The 26,581-nt window shown below is 46.5% G+C and overlaps 1 protein-coding gene across 1 annotated transcript; it reads right to left on the minus strand.

The window, feature by feature from the left end:
- Positions 1-345: 345 nt before the first annotated feature.
- C7H4orf54 (chromosome 7 C4orf54 homolog) lies at positions 346-17,907 on the minus strand. The gene is made up of 2 exons (XM_075981255.1): positions 12,437-17,907; positions 346-4,314 (listed from the first exon to the last, which is right to left on the minus strand). Exon 1 carries the CDS (start codon positions 17,879-17,881, stop codon positions 12,473-12,475), a length of 5,409 nt encoding a protein of 1,802 aa, XP_075837370.1. The 5' UTR covers positions 17,882-17,907; the 3' UTR covers positions 346-4,314; positions 12,437-12,472.
- Positions 17,908-26,581: the final 8,674 nt, after the last annotated feature.

Consider the following 26,581-nt stretch of genomic DNA (forward strand, 5'->3'; position numbering starts at 1 on the left):
GATTAATGATTGATGGGGGAGGGCCCGGCTCACTGTGGGTGGTGCTGCTCTCTGGGTGGGTGACCACGGTTGTATAACAAAGCAAGCTGAGCAGGCCTGGAAAAGCAGGTCAGTCAGTTCCCCTTGGAGTGTCCTACTCCGCTTTCCCTCGACGACACGCCGCCCGAAGTCACTGAATCTGTGTTTGTTACCATACCAATAGGAAATGGATGTACCTGGTTGTACAGTAACTACAGGGTATGTTTCTTAAATGAGGAACTTAAACTAGAAGTTAGAAGAAAATAAAAACACCCAAAGCTTGCTTTGTGAGTTAGAATAAAGACCAACCACAGAAGCTTTCTTTATAGTTACTTTTACTGGAAAATAACAACAACAACAACAAACATTTTTTTTCAAAACTGTCAATATAGAAAACCAATCCACAAGATTGCACCGTCGTTTACAAACGCTGGCAGCTACAGGTAAGTCGGCTTTCATGCCGAGATCCCTCGCAGTGGTCTTCTGCATGGGCAAGAGCACTTGAAAGGCAAATCCTGGAGCTGTTGGCTGGACTCAAAGTTCCCTTAGCCGTGCTCGCAGCACTGTGCCATCGAATCTCATCAAACCTCAGCTAGGAACTTCTCCACCAAGATGACTCCATTAATGAATTTTCAATTTTTACATTCTTTCCACATACCATCATTCATAGTCTAGGGCATAGGTCACCATTCTCCAACAATCCTTCTCTATGTATTACACAATATACACTCTTCTATCATACATGACTTCCACGGTCCTCACTTTCTCGTCCAACTCCACTGTCATCGCTATGCAAGAATATAATTTATATGTAAATACACAAACACACATCCAGATAAGGTGTTGGGGTGGGAAGAGGCTATCTGCCAGAAAACAGATACAGGCTAGTAGGTAACTCAGGAAATCCAGGAAAGGACTCGAGGCCACCACACTAGCTTGAAAATAGCAATTCAGCAACCTGAAGAAACACTAAATTAGTCGTGTGTATTTTATTCTGCACCATTTTGAATTAAATAGGAATAAATCCAATAACAGACACAGGAGTCTTCTGGGTCTTGTGTTCACACTCGTCACAGATGGAGTGTGATTCGGATCAGACTCGAGTTCAAGGCACTCCTGAGCAAAGGCTGCATGCTGCTCAATGATTTTATGTACCCATGAGGCCGACCTCAGAACCAGAAACTAAAGACTATATAAGCAATCTCTTGACTATATTACTTATGTATACATCTCCTTAGAAATTATGTAAAAGCCTAACAGCTTATTGATTTGATTTTTATGAGCAGTTTTCTCAAATAAACTTACACATAGTTTTCCCCCATCAACAGTACTGATAAAATACAGGGCACCTTTTTCTTTCAAGTATCTGGGTAAAATAGCATACCCTGAGATTTTGGGGTGCAAATATTACACCTTGTAAACTGCAGAAAGAAACTCCTCAAGCACCACATAGGAAAATGTATACCATGATAGTCTTAAATATAAAGAGTATCATTGAATGTGTTTTCTGTGCACATATACACACTTATCATAAGATTAGAGTTATCTGCTTAGACATCAACACTGCACACATTTATTGTGAAAGCGTAGCCATCTACTTAGGAATCAATTCTGTCCTTCAGGCCAAGGTAGATAGAGTTCAGGGACTAAGATCATTTGGTTTGTAGCAAGTACAGGCTTTTGTTTCTACAGTGGAAGAAGAGAATCAGAACACATCCAATCTTTTTAAGAAGCAAGAGTGAAAAGGTCAAATCTGAGTAAAGAAAAAGGTGTTTGTGTCATGAGACATTTTCTGGTCATATAAGATGGATTTGAAATGCATGCTAACTTTTGAAACGTATCACAAAGTTGTTCAAGTAAAATTCATTTTTAGCTTAATTACTCAGAGATGGTCCTATTTGCACTGATGCTTTATCCCATGGGGGCAATTTCAATAAGTGTTCAAAGAAATACATCCTGGTCAACTGAACTTTTATACTGGCTACATTTGCGCTTAGTTTTCAGGAAACAGGTCAAACAAGGCCTATGTCAAGTTGACCCCATACCAATAAGGGAAAGGATCCATGGGTTGAAATTCCTTCACAAAGTTCCTCACGATCATTCTGGAAACTGAGCCTCACACATGACCTGAGAAAAAATTACAAAGGCCAGGCCACGTTCCGTCAGATTCAAGCACAGAGCTCCATCCAGCGTATCTTTTTTATTAGGGGTTTTATGATATAAAACATGACGGGTGGTTCAGTAGTTAAGAGACCTTGTTGGGAGTTACCGCTTCTTAGGGGTAAAAGGCTTTCTAGATTCTTGGTTCCTCCCACAGTGGTTGAAAGAAGAAAGAACAGCCATGTTACTCAAATGTCCATACCAGCTCCAGAAATGACAGAACAAAGGGAACAGAGATTGGGATGTATGCCTATGAAATGCTTTCTTCTCCATCACTTGAGGTAGGAAGTGGTTCAGCAGATGATGCTGCAGCTATGAATGGCCAATAGCTGGTATAAAAGGCATCAATCAACATGGGGCTATAATTGTATTTTAACCACTTGGGCACATCACATCCTTGGAAACTTGTGGGAGGGCTCAGCCCTTTACATAAAAGCAACTAATAAAAGTTTCCCTGCCTCAGTTTCTCTCCTACCATGTGAGAATGAAAGGCCAGATCTGCTGGTGATAATGAATACTGATAGTAGCCCATGGGCTTCCAACCTCTGGACTGACATGTTTTCTTGAGGAGAAGGGGTGTCTCTTTGTGGGGAGCTGGCAAGCAAACCCACTGGGCTTTCCTGAAAGTCTCCTGGGACATAAGAATCCTTCCTGGTTTGGGTTCTATCCATGCAATATGCCCATATATTCCATGTTTTCCACTCAAATCCTTGAGATTTCACACTGCTGCTTTAGGGCCTGCAGGTTGAGATCTTTGAAAAAAATGGGTTCTAGTCTCTTGTTCCAATCTTAAGTGACCTGATAGGCAGCCAGCTGGCCTGAAAAAAATGCCAAAGTTCTGAGGTGAATCTGCTATGAGGAAGAAATCATACTTTCCTAAACATGGCCCAAAGGCTTCTTCCATTTCAGAGATCATGCTTCATAGCACATGTCTCAGAGATGAAGCTTTATTTCACAGCTGTTGGCCAGTGACTGAGGGGTCAAAGCCACTGCTCTTGCCTCAAATCTTGCTCTTTATCTAAAAGAACTGAATTTTTAGAACTTGTTTTTTCCCCTTTAAGGGTGGCCCTCGAAATGACATTGAATCTGTTTGGTTTTGAGTCTGGATTAAAAAACAAAAGCGTAATTACAAAGTAGTAAAATTGTGAAAACCTTAGAAAATTCAGTATTATAAGGCAGCATAAAATTCTTCACGTCAAGCAACACTCTTAAGTAGAAACCAAATATAGGTCATCAAAATCAAAATGATAATTTAAAGACTTGATCAGAATGCTTTATCTTTAAACAAATGAGTAACTGAGTGATTCCTTATGAAAGTCTTGAGAAAATACGTGGGCTTTAAAAGGATTTCTAATCTAACTGATTAGAAAGTAATCAAGAAATTCTTCAGTGCATCATTTAATTGAGACATCAATTAGGACAAGCTGAATGTGTCTGCTCAGTCAGAATTGGGTTACACCTGGTCAGTAAAACATCCCAGGGGGTTGGAATCTTAATATCTGTTAAAAACCTAAAGCAAGAAGCAAGCACCGTGACTATAGATTTCTCCTTTGGGATGGCGAGGGCTGGAGGGCACCAGAGCCACTGAAGCAAAGTTCCTTCTCCAGAACTTCAGGCGGCAAATGGTAAGAGACAGGAAGGAATCTATGAAGGAAATCACGAAAGGGGCAGGTGTGTGTGCTGCACACTTACAACGAAGGTCGGATTCTTGAGAGCCACTAATATAGTCCAAGGAACGCCAAGGTCATTTGTGATCCTATTATTAATTTGCTGATTTGGTTTGCAATAGAACCAATCAGATTCTACAGCCTGCTTTGAATGAACCATTCAAATACTCATTGTACTGTTTGCCTGGTCACACATGCAGGAGGGAAGGCAGGGATAAGAAAGCATACATCCTGTATTAAAGTATAAAAAGAAGTATTTTATGGGGAGAAACATAACCATTCAGTCATCTTAGTGAAACCAAAATAACGAAAGCTACCTCAAAAGAGAGCTGCTCAGGAAAATATACAAACTTGCACACGGGTCCTAAGAAATAAAAGTTCATAACACAACTGGTAGGTTTTCAGATGAACTGGTTGTGTTACGATGCAAATTTCAGATTAAAGAACAGTCCGCATTTCTGCCTGGCTCCTGTAAAAGAAACAGATGCAAAGAAAACACGGTCAAAGAAAAGATGGTTAATTCTGAAAGAACATTCCCCATATGCTATTTAATTATTTGGCTCATTTCCCTATAATGTGGAACTTATATTTTTCAATGTGTTTTGAAACCATGCCTCTGAAGCTACTGGTCATTGCTGGCTTCCAGAAAGGGCAACCAAGTGCAACCTGCTTTTGGAAACTGAATCACATTCAATCAACTGTTCAAAATGACTTTAGTGTGAAAGGTTGAGTTTTTCTGAAATTGTTCACAAGGACAAAACAATATATTGTATGTGTCCCTAAAATTGGCACATAGAACTGATATTTAAGTTAAATGGTGTCCTTTGTAATTCACCATGTCAGTAATCTAATTAGATGAATGAAACACGAGGGATTCCCGGACAGCAAATGACCACTAACTAAATCATGGGGAATTTCTTTCTCACAGTGCGCTATTATATAAATTAGATATAGTGGTTATAACATGTAACTCAATTAAACCCATTTTAAGACAGCACTGACATTGTTCAAAAGCATTCAAGAAATTATCCCTTTCTTCTACGTTTATTAATTTTTAGTATAATCTACTAGAACTTCGCTTAAGAACCTTTTATAATGCTTAAAAGTTGATGTCCAAATGTAAGATGATTAAGACAAAAACACAATGAACAGCAAGTGATATTTGTTGAGGAGTAAGACGTCTCTATCATGTGAAAACTAGCCTTGAGGAAGAAGAATCAAATAACAACTCTCTAACTGTTTGCGATCAAGTAGCAAGGCAAGGAAGGGATACTTTAGTCCTGTGACCTAGGACAAAAAGCCTGCTTAAGAACAAGATTATTAAGCCAGTGAGCTAGAATAATAATGCTTTTGCAGCGCATATGAATATATTTCAATTGTAACTTTTTGTTTCATATTTATATTGAAAAAATACATTGAGGCTAAAGGAAATGTTGGAGCATGCAGTGCCCACAATTTAGCCATCCCCTGGAGCTCACTGATACACAATTTGCTAAGCTTGATTTTCTACCTTAACTCACACAGAGCAGCAAGAGTAAACTTAGTGTAATCACATGCAAAGGAGGAGTGACCCTGAGACTAAGAATGATTTCAACTGCATAAAAGAACTTGACAGTAATTTGTAGTGGCATTTCCTTTGTACTTTAATAAATAAAGCTTGCATGGAGAACAGAAAATTAAAATAGCCACACTGGCCAGTCTTATAGACCAGAGAGTAGTGACACACACCCTTAATCCCAGTAGCCACAATGACACACCAGGCCGGTAGCTTTACTAGCTTGCCATAGAAACCAGGCGGTAGTGGTGCATGCCTTTAACCCAGAACTAGAGAGGATCATAAAACAGGAGGAGACATCTCTCAGTCTCAGTCTCATTCTGAGGTTTCCTGGAGGCAGGATCACCATTTCAGACTGAGGTAGAGGTAAGAGCCACTGACTGGCTGCTTTGCTTTTCTAGTCTTCAGGTTGAACCCCAATATCTGTCTCTGTGTTTTTATTATTTGTGCGCCAGTAGCTCTGGTTTGGTGCCATCCTAAGGCAAAGTTCATAAGGGCTCCTTGAGCAGAGTGGAAGGGTGCCAAAAGGAGGAGGGGGAAGGGAGGGAGGAAGAAGAGGAGACTCCCCTTCAAGATGGCAGCCAACTGAGACAGTCTCCTGGGATCATATTTAAGGATCATTAATCTAGATAATACTTTGTGGATATCCATAAGGCATTTTTTTCTGCTTCTATTTTTTTTAGAGAAATTTTGTTTGAAAATGTGAAAGTATTGATCTAATTCTTATTGAGGGTGATATAATAATAATTAGCCAATAAAACCCATCAGAGGCCTCGCAAGGGGATCCTGGGAGCAGAGATGAAGGGTTAGTTATACCGCATTAGCAGGGGCTCTCCCCAAGTGCCTTCCCAGGAGTTTAGACCTGGAACACTGACAGCATTCAGCAGGGATTCAGCGTGGACTTCCCCTCGCTCTTCCCAGTCTGGTGCTCAGACAGAGAGGAAAATCACCACTGGCCGTTGGCAGGCTAGACCCAGAGCTTTATAACATGCTGGAAGGCTCTGAGGGATACTAGAATGCCCTGGCACCCAGCCAACCTGCCTGGAGACCAGCCAGCTCTGAGGGGACTGCAGAGCTGTGGGTACTATCTCCTATCTGGGATAGCTCTCTGTGCATAAATCCCTGACTCCACCCTGGGCCACTGAAACAATAGGGCTGTTTCCTCCTCTGTCAAGGGCCTGAGGGAAATTCCAAGGCATTTATGGCTTCTTATTTTCAAGAAACATTGCTGGTTACTACAGGCCATGTTCTTTGAGGTGAGTTGACAGTTCCATCTTTACAGCATTGCCAAGCTTATTTCCATTTTACAGACGAGGGAAATGAGGCTCAATGTGTGTATAGCAGGGGCCTGGACCAGTGAGTAAGGGTCCCACAGTCTGGGTCCTAGCTGTCTGACTTCATGTGTACCTCTGCTCTGGTCACAGTCTCATACTTCCCCTTCAACCAAAGGGTTCCAACCCGTTTGCATCCCTGGGGAGGGGGTCCCCTCACATGTACATCCCACACCTCTCCTCTCCCAAACTATCTCGTCACATAACCTCCAGTCTAGCACTGCTGATATGGCTCAGGTTCTCTTTGTAACATAGAATGTCTGGCTAGATTTTTGTTTTGACATGAGAAAAACTCATATAGAAGTTTGATATATATTGGATATATCAGACTTCAACTTATTCCCTTCTCTCTGCCTTTCTTGGCCCTTTCCTCAAACTCAGCACACACACGCGCACACACACACACACACAAGCATACACACACACACCACATACACACACACCACATACACACACATACACACACACACACCACACATACAGTCTCTCTCTCTCTCTCTCTCTCTCTCTCTCTCTCTCTCTCTCTCTCTCTCTCTCTCTCTTTCTCTCCATGCTAGTGAAATAACTAGAAGACTCAAATTTCTCTAGGATACAACTTTCATTTCCCACCTGACTGGACAGAAGTTTGAAAAACTAGCACCAGGGCGGCCAGCCTAGCCATATTCTGCCGTCCTCTCAGAGGCCACAAACGGCACGTAATGAATTCATTACTAAGCTTACTGGCCAAAAGACAAAATAAAGATACTGAAAATTTTCAGATAGGCTAAGTTTTGCACAAAGGGTCAGATAGGGAAAGGGGAATATTTCATAACAAAGAAAATGGAGGTTAAAAAGTAAGAGAACCAGGCAAGTGAGGATCTTCTGTAAATGGGCAAACATGGGCTTCAGATGGCCCGGACTTCATTTACTATGAATTGAGATAATTGATGTCTTCATTTGCCCAACAGGGGTTAAGAAAGTATCTACTTATGCTATGGAATAATTCTTTTGTATACTGTGAAGATGTGCTGCTCTCAATGTTAATAAAAACCTGGCTGATGGCTAGGCAGGATTTTCAGGGCAGAGAGAATGCTGGGAAGAAGAGGGGTGGAGTCTCAGGAGTCACTGAGCAAGCAGGATGGGAAGTATGCAGATGAGGTAAATGAGCCTGGGGCAGCACATAGATTCTTAGAAGTGGATTAATTTAAGTTACACGAGCTAGCTGAAAATGAGCCTAAGCTATCGGCTGAGCGGTTATAATTAATACGAAGTCTCTGCGGTTATTTGGGGAGCCATTGGTGGGACATTGCTGCTCGGCAGTCTAGATGGAAGAGTCTACCTACACACTTGTTTGAGGAAGCCAGTGACAAGAGACCATGTTGTGGTGAGGAAGGTAGACAGAGCACACCTGTAAGCACAGTGCTTGGGAGGCAGAGGCAGAAGAAACAGGGATTTGAGGTTACTTCAGATGAGTTTGAGGTCAGCCTTGGCTAAGATGTGTGTGTATGTACAATGAACTTTGGAGAAAGGTACGAGAAAAAGCTAGAGGAAAGATTAATTCTATGAAAAGGGAGAAAAGTCAATTAAAATAAAGGACATTAAGAATAGTATAGAGCTGGGTGGTGGTGGTACACACTTTAACCTCAGCACTTGCGAAGCAGAGGCAGGTGGATTTCTATGAGTTCAAGTCCAGCCTGGTCTATGGAGATAGTTCCAGGACAGCCAGGGCTACACAGAGAATCCCTGTCCCAAAAAACAAGACAACAACAACAACAACAATAAAAGATAGAATGAAACTCTAGCTACATACAATAATTGGAAGAGGGAGCCACAACCATGTTGGGGGAGGGGAACAGAAATAAACCATTGGTTGTGGGATGTAAGTATGGGAGTAACTGGAAATGAAGCGTGGCGTTTACAGCAGCTCAGCAACTGGACACTGAAGTGTGTTCTGGGGAGAGAGCTGGCAAGGCTACCCAGCCCTGCACTTGAAGATATTTGCTCTGTAATAAGAACAAAACCCTGAAAAGAGTAAGGACATGGGCTTATATAGAGATGTGTGTGGTAGGCTGTTAAAGTCAACTGAGTTGACAAAGGGAAGGAAAGGCTAACAAGGACACAATTAACTAAGGGCCCAGAATAACTTGTCAGAGAGCAAGCAAACCCTAGAGCAGACACCCAGGAGGCTATCACAGTGTCCTTAGAGAGAAAGAAAGGATGGAGAGGGGAAAGATACTGATTTGAATGTCCAGGGTGCAAGCCAAGCCTTTCATAGAAGGGACGGTAGCTGAAGAAGAATCACCTGACTTCTCAGTTTTGATACAAATGGAACTGGGTTTGATGGTCTCAGAACTCCTTTGGGCCCACTCAGAATACACCATGAAAGTGGGTGCTGAAAATGGCTCCCCCTGAATCCAGATTTCTTTTTCCTCTTTAGTTGCTGACATATGAGGCTCCCTCTATTTGTGGGGTAGAAATAACCCCAGAAGTAAAGAGAAAAGAAAGGTCATGAAACTTGCTCAGAAATGAAGAAATAAGCCTTGCAGAAAAACAAGGGGCATTCAATTAAAACAAAATCTTTGCCATTCTCAAAGGTTGGACCCTAGGTGGCAGGTTTAATGTTGATTGAAGTTTTGTTCAAGTAACTTAACAAAACAAAAACACTCTCACACACACAACGTCTAAAGAAACAAAGTGCTGACAATTTACAGTGCTTTGTGGGCTGGCATGAAAGCCCCCACAGCAAAAAAAAAAAAAAAAAAAACAGAGGAAATTAGAAGAAGAAAAAAGAGGAAACTCGTAATGGAACACCCAGAAACAGGACTGGTAGCTTTTACACTCAGGCTACACAAGGGCTGCTAAAAATAGACAACGAGGCTGTCTTTGAGCTGAAAGGAACCTTACGGAACGCAGGAACATCAGTGTAGAAGGGGAGCGCTGTCTCGTTGTGTTGGAATAGATGTTCCTGACTTACAGGGCCATAGGGCAGCACCTTGCGGGGTGACAGCACACAGTGGCTGCAGGGTGCACGCGTGGAATTCATCCTCAGTGACTGAAAAGTGTGACGGATTTCCTGAAAAGTCCGTATGGAATAAGCATCCCCCAAAGTAAATGGAGACATCAGTAGTCTACCTACCAGATGTCAGCAGGCAGTTAGCCCAGATGTTCTCTCCCTTAGCTCAGCGCTCTCCTCTGCCTCCTCCCTTTAGGGTAAGGGCCAGCCCCTACACTCTTCTCTCTCGCCCTTTGAACATTTCAGCGAAAATCTCTAAGTCTAGTTTACCTGTTGGTGGGTTTGCTACTATAATTGGATCAAATCCCTTATGTTTGGAACTGGAATCACATGCCGAGACTTCACTCAGGAAAACCAATTGGGGCTTTGGACTGTTTGAGCACTGTTTTTCCAAACTGTCAAAAGAATTAGCCCCCCTTGGACTTCCCACAGGTCAGGGAACCCTGATTGCTCTTCGAGCAGATGAGGGAGGGTGACTTGATCGGGGGAGGGGGAGGGAAATGGGAGGCGGTGGCGGGGAGGAGGCAGAAATCCTTAATAAATAAATAATTTTTTTAAAAAAAGATTTAGCCCCCGCTTTTTAAAATCTGACTTTTCATTGGAAAGTATAATGTGGAGTTCTGAAGACCTTTAATTCATAGCTATGTTTGGCCTGCTAGATTTCTGCCGGTACACGCAGAAAAGCTCACCCTTGATTCCCAACTCCTCTGCTTAGATCAAAACCAGCATCCTTCTTCCTTTCTTTAGGGCTCCTTGCTTCCAGCAAGGGTAGGAATAAATTCAAAGCTACAGTTTGGCTCTCGAGACGCAAAAGTCAGATTTCTGCCTGTGTCTGGTGGAAACAGCATCACACTAAATCGAAGAAAGGTCAAAGGTAACTGCTAAGAGGACCCCATGGGAGGAAGGAACCACTGTGCAACCTCCTGGGCATCCGGCACCTCCAAAGCTCTGCAGACTCCTCGGTGATTAGCTGATCCAAAACAGCCCTAGGTAAACATAGCATCTGTGCAGGGAATCAAAGTGCTGTCCCTATAAGATAGCATATCTGCAAAGCTAATCCTCCTCTCTGAGTCTCCCCTGCAGGCCCACTAGGGTTCCCTCTGTGTTCCCTACCCCACCCCTCTTTGTTGGTGGTCATCATACAGCTCAGGGCCTGTGGCAGCCTCTCAGAGAGGAACAACCCAAACACTCTTGTCTCTAGGTTGCTACTAGAGCAGAGTTTGTGTTTTCGCTTGACTTCCTAGCAGAAGTCCAATAATGTGATCCTATGCCGTGTTTTCTTATCTTGGAAGATATTTTGCAGCAATACACTGTCCTAGCAACTGACATTCTGATACACATAGAATGACAGATATTTATGTCCCCAAGCTGGTAGTATGGTGTTTACCTTAGGTGCATGAATAAGCATTTCACACACACACACACACACACACACACACACACACACACACACATGCATGCACACAAGCACACACACAGAGGCTTGGGGGAGTGGCGACTGTCCCCTCCTGAGATAACATGGGAATCTTAGAGTGTCTGTCATTCCCTTATCTCAGTCCCCTTTTTCCTTTTCATTCAATGTGACCTTCCCAGGAAATGAAAATCCTGGGGACATAAAATCTCAACCCTGCCTGCTCTGAAGGGCAAAGATTATCCCAGACACCCACCGTGTGCCCCTGCCGGGAGGTGTCTTCACTCTGTTTTCTGTGCTTGACCTGAAGTGTCCTGGTTCCAGCCACCCACATACATGCCACCTATCAAGTTCCACGGACAGTATTTCTAGCAGAAATCCCTGCCTGTGAGTGCAGATCAGGCTAGGAGTCAGTAACGGCTTCTCTCTGCTTCCCTTTGCAGCACGGAAGTTGTTCATTTTCAAAGGGAGCAATGCAGATCTAATGGTGCTTATGGGAATAGGAATTAGCCTTGGAGCGGGGTGGGTTCAGTCCGATACAGCAGGAAATGCAACAGCTCTATCCAACGGGTAACTTTGGCTCCACAATCTCTCACCCTCTTGTGAAGGTCAGACTGTGTGTGTGTGTGTGTGTGTGTGTGTGTGTGTGTGTGTGTGTGAACACGCTCATGTTGTATATCTACCCACACATGAGACACATTAACAACCCTAAGAAAAGAATTCTGATCATTTGGAAACTCAAAAACAAGAACTTAAAAAAAAAATGTAGTGTTTTAGTGTAAGACATTTCAAGAGGAAGACGTGAAAGATGGGAGGAAGGGAGTTTTGATGACTTTAGAAAACATCCATTTTAAACTCTTCTTTCTTACTAGGAAGCAAACAGGTTAAATTTGTTTCTGGTGTCCTGAAGTGGGTTATCTGTCTCCCCAGGAGGCCAGGAACAAAGAAATAGCCTTGTTCCACCAAATCTAGATCAGGCTTTCATTTCTTTCTCCTTCCAACCTTGACTAAAACAAAGGCCAAGAGACATTTTGGGAGTTCATTTTCCTGTCATTCTCTAGTGGGACAAACATCAGACAACTTGCAAAGGTCAAAGGGCTATCAACGGCAGATTGAGGGGTAAGGAGAGGAGGCAATTATGGAAAATAAATTCGTTCCTTCTTTATCAGATGGAGTTTAGTCTCCTTTTCCCAGAATTCCCACATCTACAGACAGCCACTGTAACTCTCCCACTCCCAACACAAGGACACCAATGGTCCTTCTTCTCACATCAGGACCCGTAGAGTAAGATTCATCACTCACCAGGAGCTGCTCCGCTCTGCCGTCCTGGGTCTCTTGTCATCTGTGTTCCACCACGAAGCTCATGGTGGTGCCGTCAAAGGAAGGGGGAGCGATGATCCGTGGCCCCAAGGGCTGTGAGGCGATGCTGATGACAGGTTTGCCGTGGAGCTGGGCGAAGCCCTTGGCCCCCACAAGCTGGGGTGTGGCTGCCGGGGCGGAGGAGGAAGAGGAGGCAGGGGACTGACCAGAGGCCATGAAGTACGGGGCTTCGGTAAACGTGGCAGCTGTCTCTTTGCTGGGGGTCTCTGCTGCCACGGAGAGTTCACCGCCTCCTGCAGTGTGAGCGATGGGTGTGGGCTGCAGGGCATTGGGGGGCAGCACTGTGGGCAGAAATCCGGGATAGATCATATAGGTGGGCCCGTAAGCCCCAGGACTCAGGGCTAGAGGAGGTACAGGAAGGGACATGGGTGCCACAGGTTGTTGCTGGGAGGTCATGGGCACATCCACATATTGACCTGTCTCAGGGTCAAACAACCTCCGGGTCATGGGTTGAACGGGCGTGTCCACCAGATAATACTGCCCGGTGGTTACATCAAGGAGCATCTTGCGCTGGGTCTGCTGGGGTGGTGGCTGCTGAAAGGGGTCTGTGGGAACTGTGGCTGGGCCTGCAGGGGCTGGGGCTGCCATCCCGGGTGGCGAGAAACAGAGGACCTGTGGCTGGGCCCCCTGCAGAGTGAAGGGCAAAGCCTGCTGGTGGTAGACCGCTGTGGCCGTGGGCGTATGCTCGGGGCTTTGCGGCCCTGTCGGGGCAGCCACTGTTTCTCGGTGGTTGTCAGGTTTGGTACGCCAAGCTGGCTTACTGGCTCCGCTGACATGAGAGCCTTTGGAGTTACTGGGGACCTGACTGCGGGCACTCAGTGGAGGTAAGCTGCAAAGAGTGGCAGCTGAGGAGCTGGGAGGCCCATCTCTGGAAGCCCCAGGCCTGCTGAGCAGCTCTCCTGAAGCAGAGCTTCCTTTAAGGGGGATGGTCAGGTAATTCTCACAGGCGTTATTGCTCTTCTCCAAACTGATTGCAGCTTTCCTGTTGGTGACCTCATCGGGAGGTGCTCGGGTGGCTGGGGAGATCTTGAGGGATCTGAGTCCCTGGGATTTGATGCCCTTGCCTGTTGAAAGGCTCTCCGGAGAAGGCCCCTGTGGGAATTTGCCCGCGACACCCCCGGTTTTTTGAGCGCTGCTAGCACTCACCGTGAACACGTTCCGGTTGCTGGGGAGTGGGGGGAGGGGCTGCAAAGGTTGAGTTCTTTCCACGTCCTTGTGGACTGGGGGAATATAGAGAGACCTGGGCCTTTCTCTGGCCATGTTCTCAAAGGCAGCTGCCCGCGCAGACACGCTCTCCGTGCTGGGGTTAGAGTTTCTTCTCTGCAGACGTTCTATGGGGCCCCCCCTCAGGACCACGCCACCTCTGTGTCCCGTGTCTCGTTCTTCCATCTGCCCCAACTGCTTGGTCAGCTTGTCAGGGTCTCCTTCAGGTCCAGCGACCCCTTCCCTCTCCTCACTGGCAATGAGGGACAGGACGTGGCTGTCAGCCATCATGGGCAAAGGGTCACTTTTGCGTTTCCATTCATTCCGGTTGAAGCTATACAGCTCTTCCATGGACCTGACTGCTGCTGTTAGCTTCTCCAAGGCATTTCGAGCTGGCTTTGGTGCCTTCCCTTCCTCCTTGATGTCTTCCTCTTTGGTTTTCTCTGGGGTCCTCTGAGCCTTGGAGACAATCTTGAGCACAGGCAGGTAAGAGCCCTGCTCGGATTTATTGGGGGCAATGGTGGCCACGGGCAGCCTGCCAGATGCCCTGTGAACCAAGACAGTCCCTTCTGGGGAGGAGTTCAAGACCCTACTGCCACTGCCCGCTTTGCCCACACCTTCCCTGGCCTCTCGGTCCACACCGTCTTCTCTTGGATTCACAACCGCCTGGCACGTAATCACCATAGGGGACAGGGACCTAGATCCTCCAGCGGCTGCAGCCAGCTGCCTGGGCTTGGACCCCGTCAACCCCTGCTCCGGGGTGATGCTGCCCTTGTCACTGCTGTCCCCTGACCCTTTGATCAGTTTCCTGACATCTCTCACCTGGTGGAGAGGTCCTTGGGCCTTGGATTTGTCTCTAACATCTCTTACCTGGAACTGGGGCACTTTTTCCAGATTGTCCCCACCACGGAAGAGTTTCTGCTGGGTTCTGCTGTTGTCCTCAATGGTCTTAAAGAGGTTTGAGTTGCTGCCACTAGCCAATTTAGGCGTGAGCAACTTGGCAATGTTGAAGTCTGAGCTTGGCTGTTGTACACTCCCCAGCCGGATCTTGATTTCAGGAGCCTTGGGCCTGATCACTGCCATGGAGGTGGCCTGGGCGGCGGCAGGGTACTTGGTGGCCTGCTTCTCTGGCTGTTTGTCCTTGGGCGTCTGCTGGATGTTGGGCACAAAGAGGCGAGACATGATGGTAGATTTGCTGGCAGAGATCTCCCCAAGATCAGCCTTCCAGTCCCCACCTTTGGAGAGCTTCAGCTTCCCAATGGGGGCTTTCTCCTCCAACTTCTCTGCCTCTTTCTCCTTCCATGTCCGGAAGGCGCTGTTCTGACTCCGGAGAAAGATGCCCTTCACAGTCTCTGAAGCACTCTTTTTAATTTCACACACTTCTGTGTGCCCATCAGAGGCATTCCGGCTGGGGCCAGCGTTGCTCTCTCTAGGAGTACTGGCTTTGAAAACAGGGGACTTAGAACCTACGACAGACCCTTCTCCACCTACATCAGACACGCTGACCACCGTGTATTCGGAACTCGCCTCCGAATGACGTGAGCTCTGCCTCTGCAGACCCCTCTCCCAGGGCTTCTCTGCCCCAGGAGTTCCTTCTGTCTCCTTAGAGGTGCTGGGGGCGCTGCGGCGCGACGTGTTGGTCACTTCTGTCTCCTTGGAGGTACTGTTCCGGCGCGATGTATCGGTGACTTCTCCTCTCTCCATCTTGAACTCATGTTCTCGCTGCATCTTCTTGGAAATGACATTTTTGAGCAGACTTGAAGCAAATTTGGACTTCTTCTGGGGGCCGTCACTGCGAGAGGCGGGCTTGCTACCCTCAGATGTCTCTGACCCACCATCTGTGTACACCGACCCTGGGCCTTTGTTGGAGCCTTTGCTGGTTCTGCAGGGCCCAGTGGCTGAGCTGGCTTTGCTCTCACTTCGTAGATTGAGGGGCTCCAGAAGTGTGACAACCCGGGAGCCAGTTTGGACCTGTTTCTGGAAGCACAGGGGTGTCTCCACATGCTTGATTTCTCCCTCAACTTTGCTGACCACAAACTCCAAGGCTTTGGTTTGGGACTTCTTGGCCTGGAGGTAGATCTGGTCTGCAGTTGCTCGGGGGCCACCACCCTTCCTCAGACCTGCAGCCACAGAGGCGGCACTGCTTCTCAGCAGGCTCTGCTCCACCCTGGCTCCGACACCTCCACATTTTAAGTCCAGGAAAGTTGACCATCGTCCAAAGCCCACTTCAGAGAGCGTGGCGGAGGATTCTCGGGAGCTGATGTTGAGAGCCTCAAAGTAGGGGTAAGCGAGGCTCCGGAAGGCCCTGGAAGTCAGGTTTCTCACCTCTTTGTCTGCATCGTCCAGCTCGCTCACTGCACTGGAGGCTCCGCTGGAGTAATCCACCAGCTCCTTGGCCCGAATGGCCCCGCACCTGGTTTGCAGTCGAGCTGGGACTGCAATGAATTTCTTTGCATGGTCCTGAGCCACGGCTGCAGCCGAATTTTGCTTCTGTGAACTTGAATTGTGTTCAGCAGTCGTAGAGACGCGGAGGCTCATGTCGCCTTCATGCTTGGCAGCGTAAATAATGTTTTGCTTTGCACGCACGTTGCTAGGCTCATTTATAGCCCGGGAAGTTGGCTTGATTGATAGGAGGATCTGGCTTGCTGCACTCCTACAGCTGCTTGCTGCAGTGGCCGATGCCCCTGAGGCTGCCTCCCGGAGCTCCAGTAAAGGCTCAGGTGGAGTGGCAGTGCCAGGTCCAGTGGGTGGGGAAACAGTGTCACTGTCAGAGGGGCCGCTGCCCACTTCTGTGCTGCTGGTGTCCCGACCACTGCTGCCTGCACTAGGGCGAGCCAGGTCACTGCTGATGGGGCTGGGAGTCCGAGTGGTGTTGGTGCTCGGCGTGGTGCTGGCGTAACAGCTGTTGTCATCCTCTTCTTCGGTGGTGATGTCTCCTGGGGTCTCATCACTGCCACCAAAGGAAGCATAGTCCACGAACGAGTAGATCACGTTGTTGTCCTCGAAATCCCAGCGAGAAGCCAGCCCCACATCGAAATCCATGCCCTGCTCTACCTCACTCAGCTGGATCTCATGGGTGGTGATGTAGTGTGTGTCCTCATTCTTCAGGGGGTCCCTCTTGCCCTGCGACTTGGTAATTATGTCCTTGCACTCTGTCCCATCACTGACCCCTCCTCCTCTATCCTCCCTCGCTCCCACCCCTTCCCCTGCTTCTTCTCCATTGTGTTGTTGGCAGCTCATTTCCGGCTCACTCTCAAAGCCTAAAGATGAAGAGGAGGTGGCCAGGACCCCCAGTAACTTGGTGGGATCATTCGTTTTGGAAAGGCCATCGTCTTCTGCTCTGTTTACCGGGGAGGAGGAGGAGGAAGATGAGAAGTCATTCTCACCAGTCCGGGAGCTGGGGCATTGGGAAGAAGCAGGACTCTTCCTAGGGCTTGGAACCTCCCTGGCACCGCTGCTGGGTTCATCCTGGGCTTTTGTCTTTGGGCTCCCGGAGGCCTGCTCTTTAGGGCAGTGTTCCAGTAGTAGTTGAGTGGTCTGGGGGCTCTCCCTTTGGACTTCGGCTGAAGCACACATCTCCACATACTTGGCTTCAGGCTGGGCTGAATCTGAAGGCTCAGAAAGCAGCGGCAGCTGCTGCCTGGGCTCCGGGTTGTCTTGAGCTTGGCTCAACTGGTCCTCCGCAGGCGTCAGTCTGGTCTGAGGGTTCATGTCGGAAGTACCGCCTTCCATTCTGAGCCCTTGCCCGGGTTTCAGTGACAAGAAGAGACAGTGGTGAGCTCTGGAGCTGTCCTGGGTTCCACTCTGGTCCTGGAGGGGCCGCAGAGTGGCCTGAAACAGGTTCCCACGTGCCTTTGGGGCTGGCCCCAAAGCTGTAGGTACCACTGCTACAGCTGCCACCACCGCCCAGTGCTTCAGCCCCTGTGGTGGGGCCTCAGCAAGCCAGACTGCGGTGGGAGGGCTCCCAAGACGGGCAGCAGAAGTGGTCTGTAGCCAGGGGGCTGCGGCTCTGGCCGCGATTGTGGCCAGGGTCCTGCTGCCGAGCGGTCCTGTCCAGTTGCTTGTCTGGCACCGTCTGTGGCTGGTGGTCTGAATGCCATCAGCCAGTGAAGAAGCTGCATCTGGAGGTCGACGCCGGGTCTGCCAGAAATGAACGGAAAGCATGTGCTGTGTCTGGTGCAGCCTTGTCGCTTTCCTGGATGGGGAGGTAGAGGGTCACGTCATTCCAGAAATATTTTTAGTGTCCGTTCCCTCCATATCGAAACTACACTTGAGGGTAAAAGGAAGAGGCTGTGAAGAACCAAGGGAGAGGAGGTGGGGTGGGAAAGGAATGCGGCTTCTGATTCAAATCCACCAAATGTTCATTGTAATCTGTTTTAGAGCCGTCTAGCAAGTACACAATTACCCTTCACTGGCTGCCATCTTTCTCCAGCCTCTGATTAAATGAATTTTCTCTCCTTGTTCAAAATTCAAATTTTGCACTACACTTCAAATCAATTAAGGAAACGCCAGAAATATTCTGAGTCCCCCTTGTGCATATGGTAATTTTATATTTGCCTCATTTGCATGCTCTTTCTGTCTTTGGAGAACAACATCCCATGAGTGACAGTAATGAAAGTTTTCACAGGACTGGAATTTTTTTTCAGCTGCCTTTCCTTTGGCCAAACTTAAATTCTGTGGAACGTGACCTTCTTGTTTGGAAATGGGGTAACCCTTCTAGGATCCTTACTGTGCTGATTCAAAGCTGAAAGGGGAAATTTTCCAAGATCTAAAACCTCCTTAAATACACTTGGAGCTACCGGCACTCTGAAGAAACACGGGAGGACAATATGGACACTATTTCAAGTCGCTTATAGTATCTACTCAAGCTCAAAATCGTTCCTCAACTTGTAAACCCAGGACAAGACAATAAGCCCCGTTAAATATAACCTGAGCTGCTGCGCAGTGATTGGGCTCCCCTGGCTGTGTGCCAGGCCTGCAGGGCACAGAGTCAAAAGGCAGGGAAGAACAACGAATATGCTTACCCTTCTTGAGTACAGTGCGGCTCAGAGGGAGGTTCAGAGGGGAAATGTGAGCCGCTGGCATGCCCCATGAAACGCAGCCAAGATCCCAGTTCACCAGCTCTGAGATACAGCCATTCCAAACAAGTCAAGGGTTGTGCAGGCAGATTTGCCAAGGAAACCCAAGCCAGGGGTCTGGGCTAGCAACCTATGGGGCAATTCCCTGGGCACAGTCCATGGAGAACCACAACTTGGTTTTGGCGAGATCTGGCCCTCATCACCTGCCAGGCCCAGTTCCACCGCTATACATAGTCTGTGTGTCACTTATGCCGATTGGATAAAGTCCTATTTTAAACACGCACATTTGTGGGAAACGAAAATAACACCGTCAAGCATCCCCTTTTGACATGAATGCCACCCCCACACTGAAGACTGTTCCTTCCTCTGAGTAGGCTTGCGGGTAGGTAGGAGGTAGGCACCCCTAACAACTGCAGCTTCTACCTTCTCCCCTATTGGGATGCAGGCATCCCAGCGCACAGTCTCCTTGGACAAGCCCTCCACCCTCCTCGCTACCACTAAAACATGAACAGGAGAGTCTGAGTGCATCAAGAATAAAATTATAAAAATAAAATCGTATCTCACAGGAGAAAAAAAAGAAATACCTTCCAAATCTTAGTATCTTAATTAATGAGCACAATAACTAGGGACATTTTAATTTGCGCATATATACGTATATAACATTCTGGTTTCTCTGTGTAGCTCTGGCAGTCCTCAGTCTCTCTCTCTGTTGACCAGGCTGGCCTCAAAGTCACAGGGATCTGCCTGCCTCTGCCTCCCAGATGTAGGGATTAAATGTGTGTGCCACCACTGTGGTGCAATTTATGCGTATTTTAATAATTGAATCCTGTTTAGAACCTGATGAGTTAAGTACAGTTACTGTACTGATTTTATAGATGGGGAAACTGAGACCCAGAGATGGGACAGAATTCAAACGACCAGATATTAAGTCTGCATGACCACAAAGAAACCACGTAGCTGTTTGAGTTTGGTTTTTTTTATTTCATATAATCAACCTGGGATTATATGAAAGGACCATATATTATATGGATTCAGGACCATGATCCTATTAATAAAATGGAATTAAATACAGTCACCTCTCAGGCAAGCAGCGTTTTCAGCTCTGCATTTTAAGTTTTCTTTGAGGCTGACCATGCCTCAGCCAGTGAAGCCTCAAGACAGCCCCAGGTACTATGGGCCTTGTGCATCACAGCTGAACAAGAAGCAGAGTTTCTGCTTGTCAGGCAGTTATAATCTAAGGAGGAATAACTCCAGCACTTTCTTATGGCTCTGCCTGTGATGGCAACACAACAGATTTTTCCAAGTTTCTTCCTGTAGTTCGCAAAATATAAAACTGGAAGGTCAGGGGCATTGCGTGTGAGTTAATTCCTAATTTCTCTTCCTTCCTTCCTTCCTTCCTTCCTTCCTTCCTTCCTTCCTTCCTTCCTTTTATTTTTTTGTTCCTTTGTTTTTTTTGAGACAGGGTTTGTAGATCAGGCTGGCCTCGAACTCAGAGATCCAACTGTCTCTGCCTCCTGAGCGTGGGAATTAAAGGCGTGTGTGCAACAACTGCCCAGCATAATTTCTTAGTATCCAAAGTTCTTAAAATCTCCCTCCCAAGTTCTGCTCCCTCTTTGAGCACAACCGTGGCCAAACCTCCCTGAGATTCAGACACAGCCTAGTTCTAATATAGGTACTCACCTTCAGGATATCCGCGTGGCTCCTTCTTGGCTTTCTAGGGAAACAATGCCAGTGTAGGTGGGGGGAGGAGGGGAGAAAAGGGGAAATTCCTTCATATAAAGTCAATTTCCAAAACGTTTTGTTTAAGCCAGACCACAAGGAATCCTTTTAAAAATCACACAAGCTAAAAATCTGCAGTAGGACAGACTAGTCAAAGTAAAGAAATGTATAAATAGAAAAATAATGACCAACTTTAGGGTAAAGATAATAATTAAGAACTCCTTCATGCATTTTTCTTAGAGTCCATGAATGGTCCCCTGAAGGGAATGCTCTCGAATCTGCTGCAGAGTCTGGAGTCATCGGTAGCCACGGTGCCTTTTATTCTTTCATATGACTGCAATGAACTTTTTTACAGATGAACTCAGGGACTGCCTACCCAACCTCAAGTCCTGAGCACTCGGCAGTGACTAATCCTGCCAGCATTAACCCATGCTAAGTAGGCATGCTTGGGGAAGCCAGGCAAGGTGTGCCATGCCGATAACTTTAGATGGGAATTCAGAGAGCAGCAAAGGAAATGACTCAGCATCCTTATTCTCACCTCTGTGGAGAAAGTGTCTCAGCTTTCCCTGAAGGTCCTCTGAGATAGATCAGTGCATGTAAAACCTTAGCAAGATTTTGGAAATGAAGAATGACGGCCACTCGCCAGTTGATCAAAGGATATTCTTATATTTAGGGTGCAGCCATGGAATAATATGATAACTAAGCATACCATTCAAGAGAAATGAACAAACAAACAAACATGAGGAAATGCATTGCATTAAACTTAGCCTCAGGTTAGATGCCAAATGCTTAAGCCAAACCTTCCTAGTTCCTCTGGGGTGGCATGGGAAGGGAGGCCGGTGGTGCCTTACATTCAGTTGAAGGTCTTTCCATAAAGGTGGGTATGGCTCTCTGCACACATTTAGGTGGAGAAGGCTTTTCTGCTGGCTACTGCCGAAGACCCCCAGTGTGGCCAGCCCCTTCCTCCCAGGCCCAGTAGGGACACACAAAATTAGTGCCTAAAAGAAAGCATCTGCCCTCTTTTTTTTTTTAACTTCCCTGAAAGTATCCGAAGGTGCCTAGTTATTGAAATAACTGCCTCACAATCATAGGACTAAAAAGAAATTATTATTTCCACTTTATGGATTAAAAAAGAGGGAGGCTGAATAAAACTTGTGCCTTATAAGGCTTTCACACATTTTCCCAATTAACAAATGTGGGACCCTGTTAGAACTGGGTGTCAGGTGGTCCGAGCCTGCGCAAAGTGGGTAGCTGAGCCCTGAGTCTATGAGGTTGCGGGGGAGGGTGTGGTCGCTGTCACAGGGCCATGCCCATTGTAGGCCAATTAAACTGTTTCACAGCCTCAAGCCAGCTGCCTGCCCATGGGGCCGGCTGGTCCAGAGATGTGGAGAGGCAGGCTTAGAGGACTGTCTCTGTGAAGGGAAAACAGCATGGCCAGCGGGGGATGAGGAAGAGAAGCACGTCGTTGTAGCATGGAGCCACAGACACGCTAGATGCAACCCCTTAGCTATGCCCTTAAAACTTGGAAGGACAGGAAGGGACAGTTCACCACCAGAAATAAACCCTTACTAACCAGCCCTTGAGGCTGCACATAAGCTCAGATGTGGCGTGGCTGTTTGCTTTGTCCCTCGAGCCAGGAGGCAGATCAGGGGGTCCATCTTCTCCGGCTGCCCGCCTCCACTCTTTGTCCCTTGAACTCCTCCTGGGCTTTCTGCTCTCTCTTCCTCAGCTGTTATTCCTCTGAGCCAGGGACATGCTGCCTTAGACAATTGCCTTTTTCTCCTCAGGGAGCTGTGGAGATGCCAGGTTCCCGATAGGACTGTTTAAAGGAAGATGTTCCCTTGAAGGCCACCCTCAGGTGGAATCTCTGCAACACTACTTAAACCAGCCTAACTCTCAATCTTGGTCCATCTCATCTATGACCTGCCTGTCATCCTGGCTTGCATGTTGTACATCCAGAGAGGAGGAGGTGGCACAGGTTGTCCCTGGTCTGTGAGGCCAGGGCAGGGACGATGTCTCCCTTGCCTTTCACAAGATAGAAGTAGTAACTAGCCAAGTTAGCCACTTGGGTAATCATGTATGTCATGTATTTCTGTAATTTGTAGGAAGCAGGTTTTTTTTTTTCCTTTTAAATCTTGATGTTACATTTTGAGCCCTAACTCTTGATGATTCATTGTAGCTTTTTATTTATTTGTTTATTTATTTAGGTTCTGTCTAATTTGAAAAATGTGGGTTAATTATAATGGTACTTAGAATGATCATGCCATATCTCACCAACCTGTATATTACAATATTAGCAAATCACCTAATGTCTTAGTCACTGTTCTGCTACTATGAAGAGACACCGTGGCCAAGGCAACTCTTATAAAAGAAAACATTTAATTGGGGGCTGGCTTGAACTTACAGAGCGTTAGTTCAATAGCATCATGGCAGAGAGCATGGTGGCAGGCAGGAGTGGCTGGAGAAGTAGCTGAGAGCTACATCCTGAGGAAAGGGAGAAAGAGAGAGAGAGGGGAGAGAGAGAGAGAGAGAGAGAGAGAGAGAGAGAGAGAGAGAGAGAGAGAGAGAGGAGATAATGGGTAGGCCTGGCATGGGTTTTTGAAGCTTCAAAGTCCACCTTCAGTGACACACTTCCTCCGAAAAGGCTGTACCTCCTAATCCTCCCAAACAATTCTGTTCTCTAGTGAATAAGCACTCACATATATGAGCCTATGGGGACCATTCTTATTCAAAATACCACACCTTACGAAAAATTGAAACTGATTTACTGGTCATCTTTCTCATTAGAATTCAGCCCCTCTTCAGGCGGGATTATGTCTGATTTGTTTATTGCTATTTTATTTATATATTTATTGGTTTTTTGAGATAGGGTTTCTGGGTTTTCTGGGCATGCACCACCGCCCAGCTGTTTTTATCCTAACATCTAGGATAATGGAAGTCTCATAAAAATTAAGCTTTGGTTCATACATCCCTGATGTCATCCTCCTCCCCTTCATTCACTTCTCTCTCCCATCCTCCCGGGATCCGGAACACTTTGGGAACAAAATAAATCTTTGTTAACCTGCAAAGGACTGAACAGTAGGGAATGAGCAAACACTCATTTATCCTATAGCATTGAGTCAACGGTTAAAACATTTACTTGGGATAACTGGAGGCAAACTAGCAAAATTCTTTAGGGAGCTCCTTACTAACTGAATAGCTAAGTATGGGCTCCAAGTGAAGCATTAAGGTGCTTTGACCTGTGTGTATAGCAATGCAGTTTCAAAAGACACATTCGACGTCCTTAGAAACAAGACTTGAAAGTAGCAAAAGTCATCTTTTTATTTTTGCCTGCCTTCTAAACTTCCTTAATAACAACAAAATGTTTAACATAAAATAAAATTCTAAGTACATAGTTATCAATGCAAATGAAAACTCCCTTCTAAAAATTAATACAAATTAAAAATCACAAAGACCGTTCTTAAAGGTATAATATGGAATATCAGAGTTGTTTTGATTTGCATTTCTCTGATGGCTAAGGATGTTGAGCTTTTCCTTAAGTGTCATACTGAGTGAGGTAACCCAGACCCAGAAAGACAAGTATCATATGTACTTACTCATAAGTGGCTTTTAGACATAAAGCAAAGAAAACCAGCCTACAATTCACAATCCTAGAGAACCTAGACAGCAATGAGGCCCCTAAGAGAGACAAACATGGATCTAATCTACATGGGAAGTAGAAAAAGACAAGATCTCCTGAATAAATTGGGAGCATGGGGATCATGGGAGAGGGTTGAAGGGGAGGGGAGAGGTAGGAAGCAGACAGAGAAAAATGTATAGCTCAATAAAATCAATTTAAAATGTAAATAAATAAATATCACAATGAAAGGCTGTGGTGGTACATGCCTTTAATCCCAGCACTCAAGAGGCAGAGGCAGGTGGATCTCTGTGAGTTCAAGGCCAATGTGGTCTACAGCGTGAGTTCCAGGACAGCCGGGACTATACAGAGAAACTGTCTAGGAAAAGATAAACAAACAAACAAGCCCACTAAATCCTAAATTAAGGTCAGCAGTTGAGTCAAATCCAGACTAGACATCTTCAGGCTGTTCTTCCCTTTCATTAAGTCAGCCTCTACCACCAACAGATTTCTTTGCTATCCGTTGATCAGCCTGTGTATTCTGTAGCGGCCTCCAAGTCAAGTGATATCCCTGAAGACATCACCTTTGAAAGGTCAGGGGCTGTTAACCAATACAGACTTTGCTCTGCACTCGGAACACCGACTGCTTTCTGTAGGCAGCCATGAGTGGGGAGGGCTGCCAGGAGGTCTGACTTTTGCTGCTGAGCTCAATGGGATTACAAAGGAAGGAGAACACAGCCAACAGACCCTCCATATATTTACAGCGCGTTTTCCCAGTAACCGTTTATATGGCCGAAAATATTTTCAATAAAACCCTCCAGGGTCTCCTTTAAGAAGATGGTTTCACATTCCCAACTCAAACACCTGCCTGATTTAATGTGCTACTATTTTAGTATGTCCTGAAATCATGTGTTCCCTTGTGTAAGACTCAAACTGGCGTCTGTATGTTTACCATCCACACAGCCTCTTGGAAGAGAAACTGGTGTAGAAGATTCTTCTGACCACTAATGTCAAGAAGCACGGGCGGGAAAGCCATTTTCATCCAGGTGAATACATCTCCATTTTTCCATGTTATTTCCAACTTGGGAATATGTTCTCCTAATTGGTGGTCTTCCCTGGGTTTCCCTGACTGTCCTAGGGTGACTAAATAGCTCTGCCCAATCCTAAGACTTAGTAGATAGAAGAACACACGCTGGGCCCACTCAGACTTCTCTCTCGTCTCTATTCCTGGAGAAGCCCACTGGATTAACAATCAGATCTGGGGCAGGACTTGGGAACTGGAAAACATCTGTATAGTGGGCTTTCTCACTCCATGGTTCACAGGCTAGACACTTGTCAGGCCTGTGAAACATAGCTCAACCCATAAAGCAAGCAGAGCCAAAATCATCTTTGAAAACCATTTGAGTCACCTGTAAGTCCCTCTTCAGGATCCTGAGGATGTCACCCTGCGGAGGAAGAATGGCCATAATTATGCACAATGCATGAGAGTACACGGCAGCTGGGGAAACAACACATTTGCCAAATAACACAGCTCAGCGCGTCCTTCCCAGCGACCCACCCCAGTGCTCGGCTTTGTGCCCATGCGAAGCCCAGAGGTTCAACGAGGAACTTGGCTTCTGAGACAGGTTTATGTTTCAGATCCCGACTTCAGTCCTGAAGATTTGCTCCCACTCTGCTTTGGAAACGAGTCCATTCGGAATCAGCTGTGCACCTCAGGCAGCACCTCCAAGGAGCCGCTTCAGCCTTGATTAGACAACCAGAATCCGGCCCAGGTGTCTTATCTACAAAGGCAGGTGGGACTTTCTTTCCCACTCTGAGGCCTGATTGTTTTTATTTCCTATTTGTTATTTGCCGCCCTTCTTTTTTTTTTGTCCAAATGGCATGTTTATTGCATCTAAACTTTCTGTCAAATTATATATTTTTTTTAATTTATTTATTTATTAAAGATTTCTGTCTCTTCCCCGCCACCGCCTCCCATTTCCCTCCCCCTCCCCCAATTAAGTCCCCCCCCCCGGCCCGAAAAGCAATCAGGGTTCCCTGTCCTGTGGGAAGTCCAAGGAACCCCCACCTCCATCCAGGTCTAGTAAGTTGAGCATCCAAACTGCCTAGGCTCCCACAAAGCCAGTGCGTGCAGTAGGATCGGAAACCCATTGCCATTGTTCTTGAGTTCTCAGTAGTCCTCATTGTCCACTATGTTCAGAGAGTCCGGTTTTATCCCAGGATTTTCTAGACCCAGGCCAGCTGGCCTTGGTGAGTTCCCAATAGAACATCCCCATTGTCTCAGTGTGGGGGTGCACCTCTCGCGGTCCTGAGTTCCATGCTCGTGCTCTCTCTCCTTCTGCTCCTGATTTGGACCTTGAGATTTCAGTCCTGTGCTCCAATTTGGGTCTCTGTCTCTGTCTCCTTTCATCGCTTGCTGAAGGTTAATATTCAGGAGGATGCCTATATGTT

This window comes from Microtus pennsylvanicus, chromosome 7 (genome assembly GCF_037038515.1).
Source record: "Microtus pennsylvanicus isolate mMicPen1 chromosome 7, mMicPen1.hap1, whole genome shotgun sequence".
Lineage (NCBI taxonomy): Eukaryota > Metazoa > Chordata > Mammalia > Rodentia > Cricetidae > Microtus > Microtus pennsylvanicus.

Coding starts and splice junctions, on each gene's coding strand:
- C7H4orf54 (XM_075981255.1), bottom strand. CDS start 17,881: ATGCTTTCCGTTCATTTCTGGCAGACCCGGCGTCGACCTCCAGATGCA.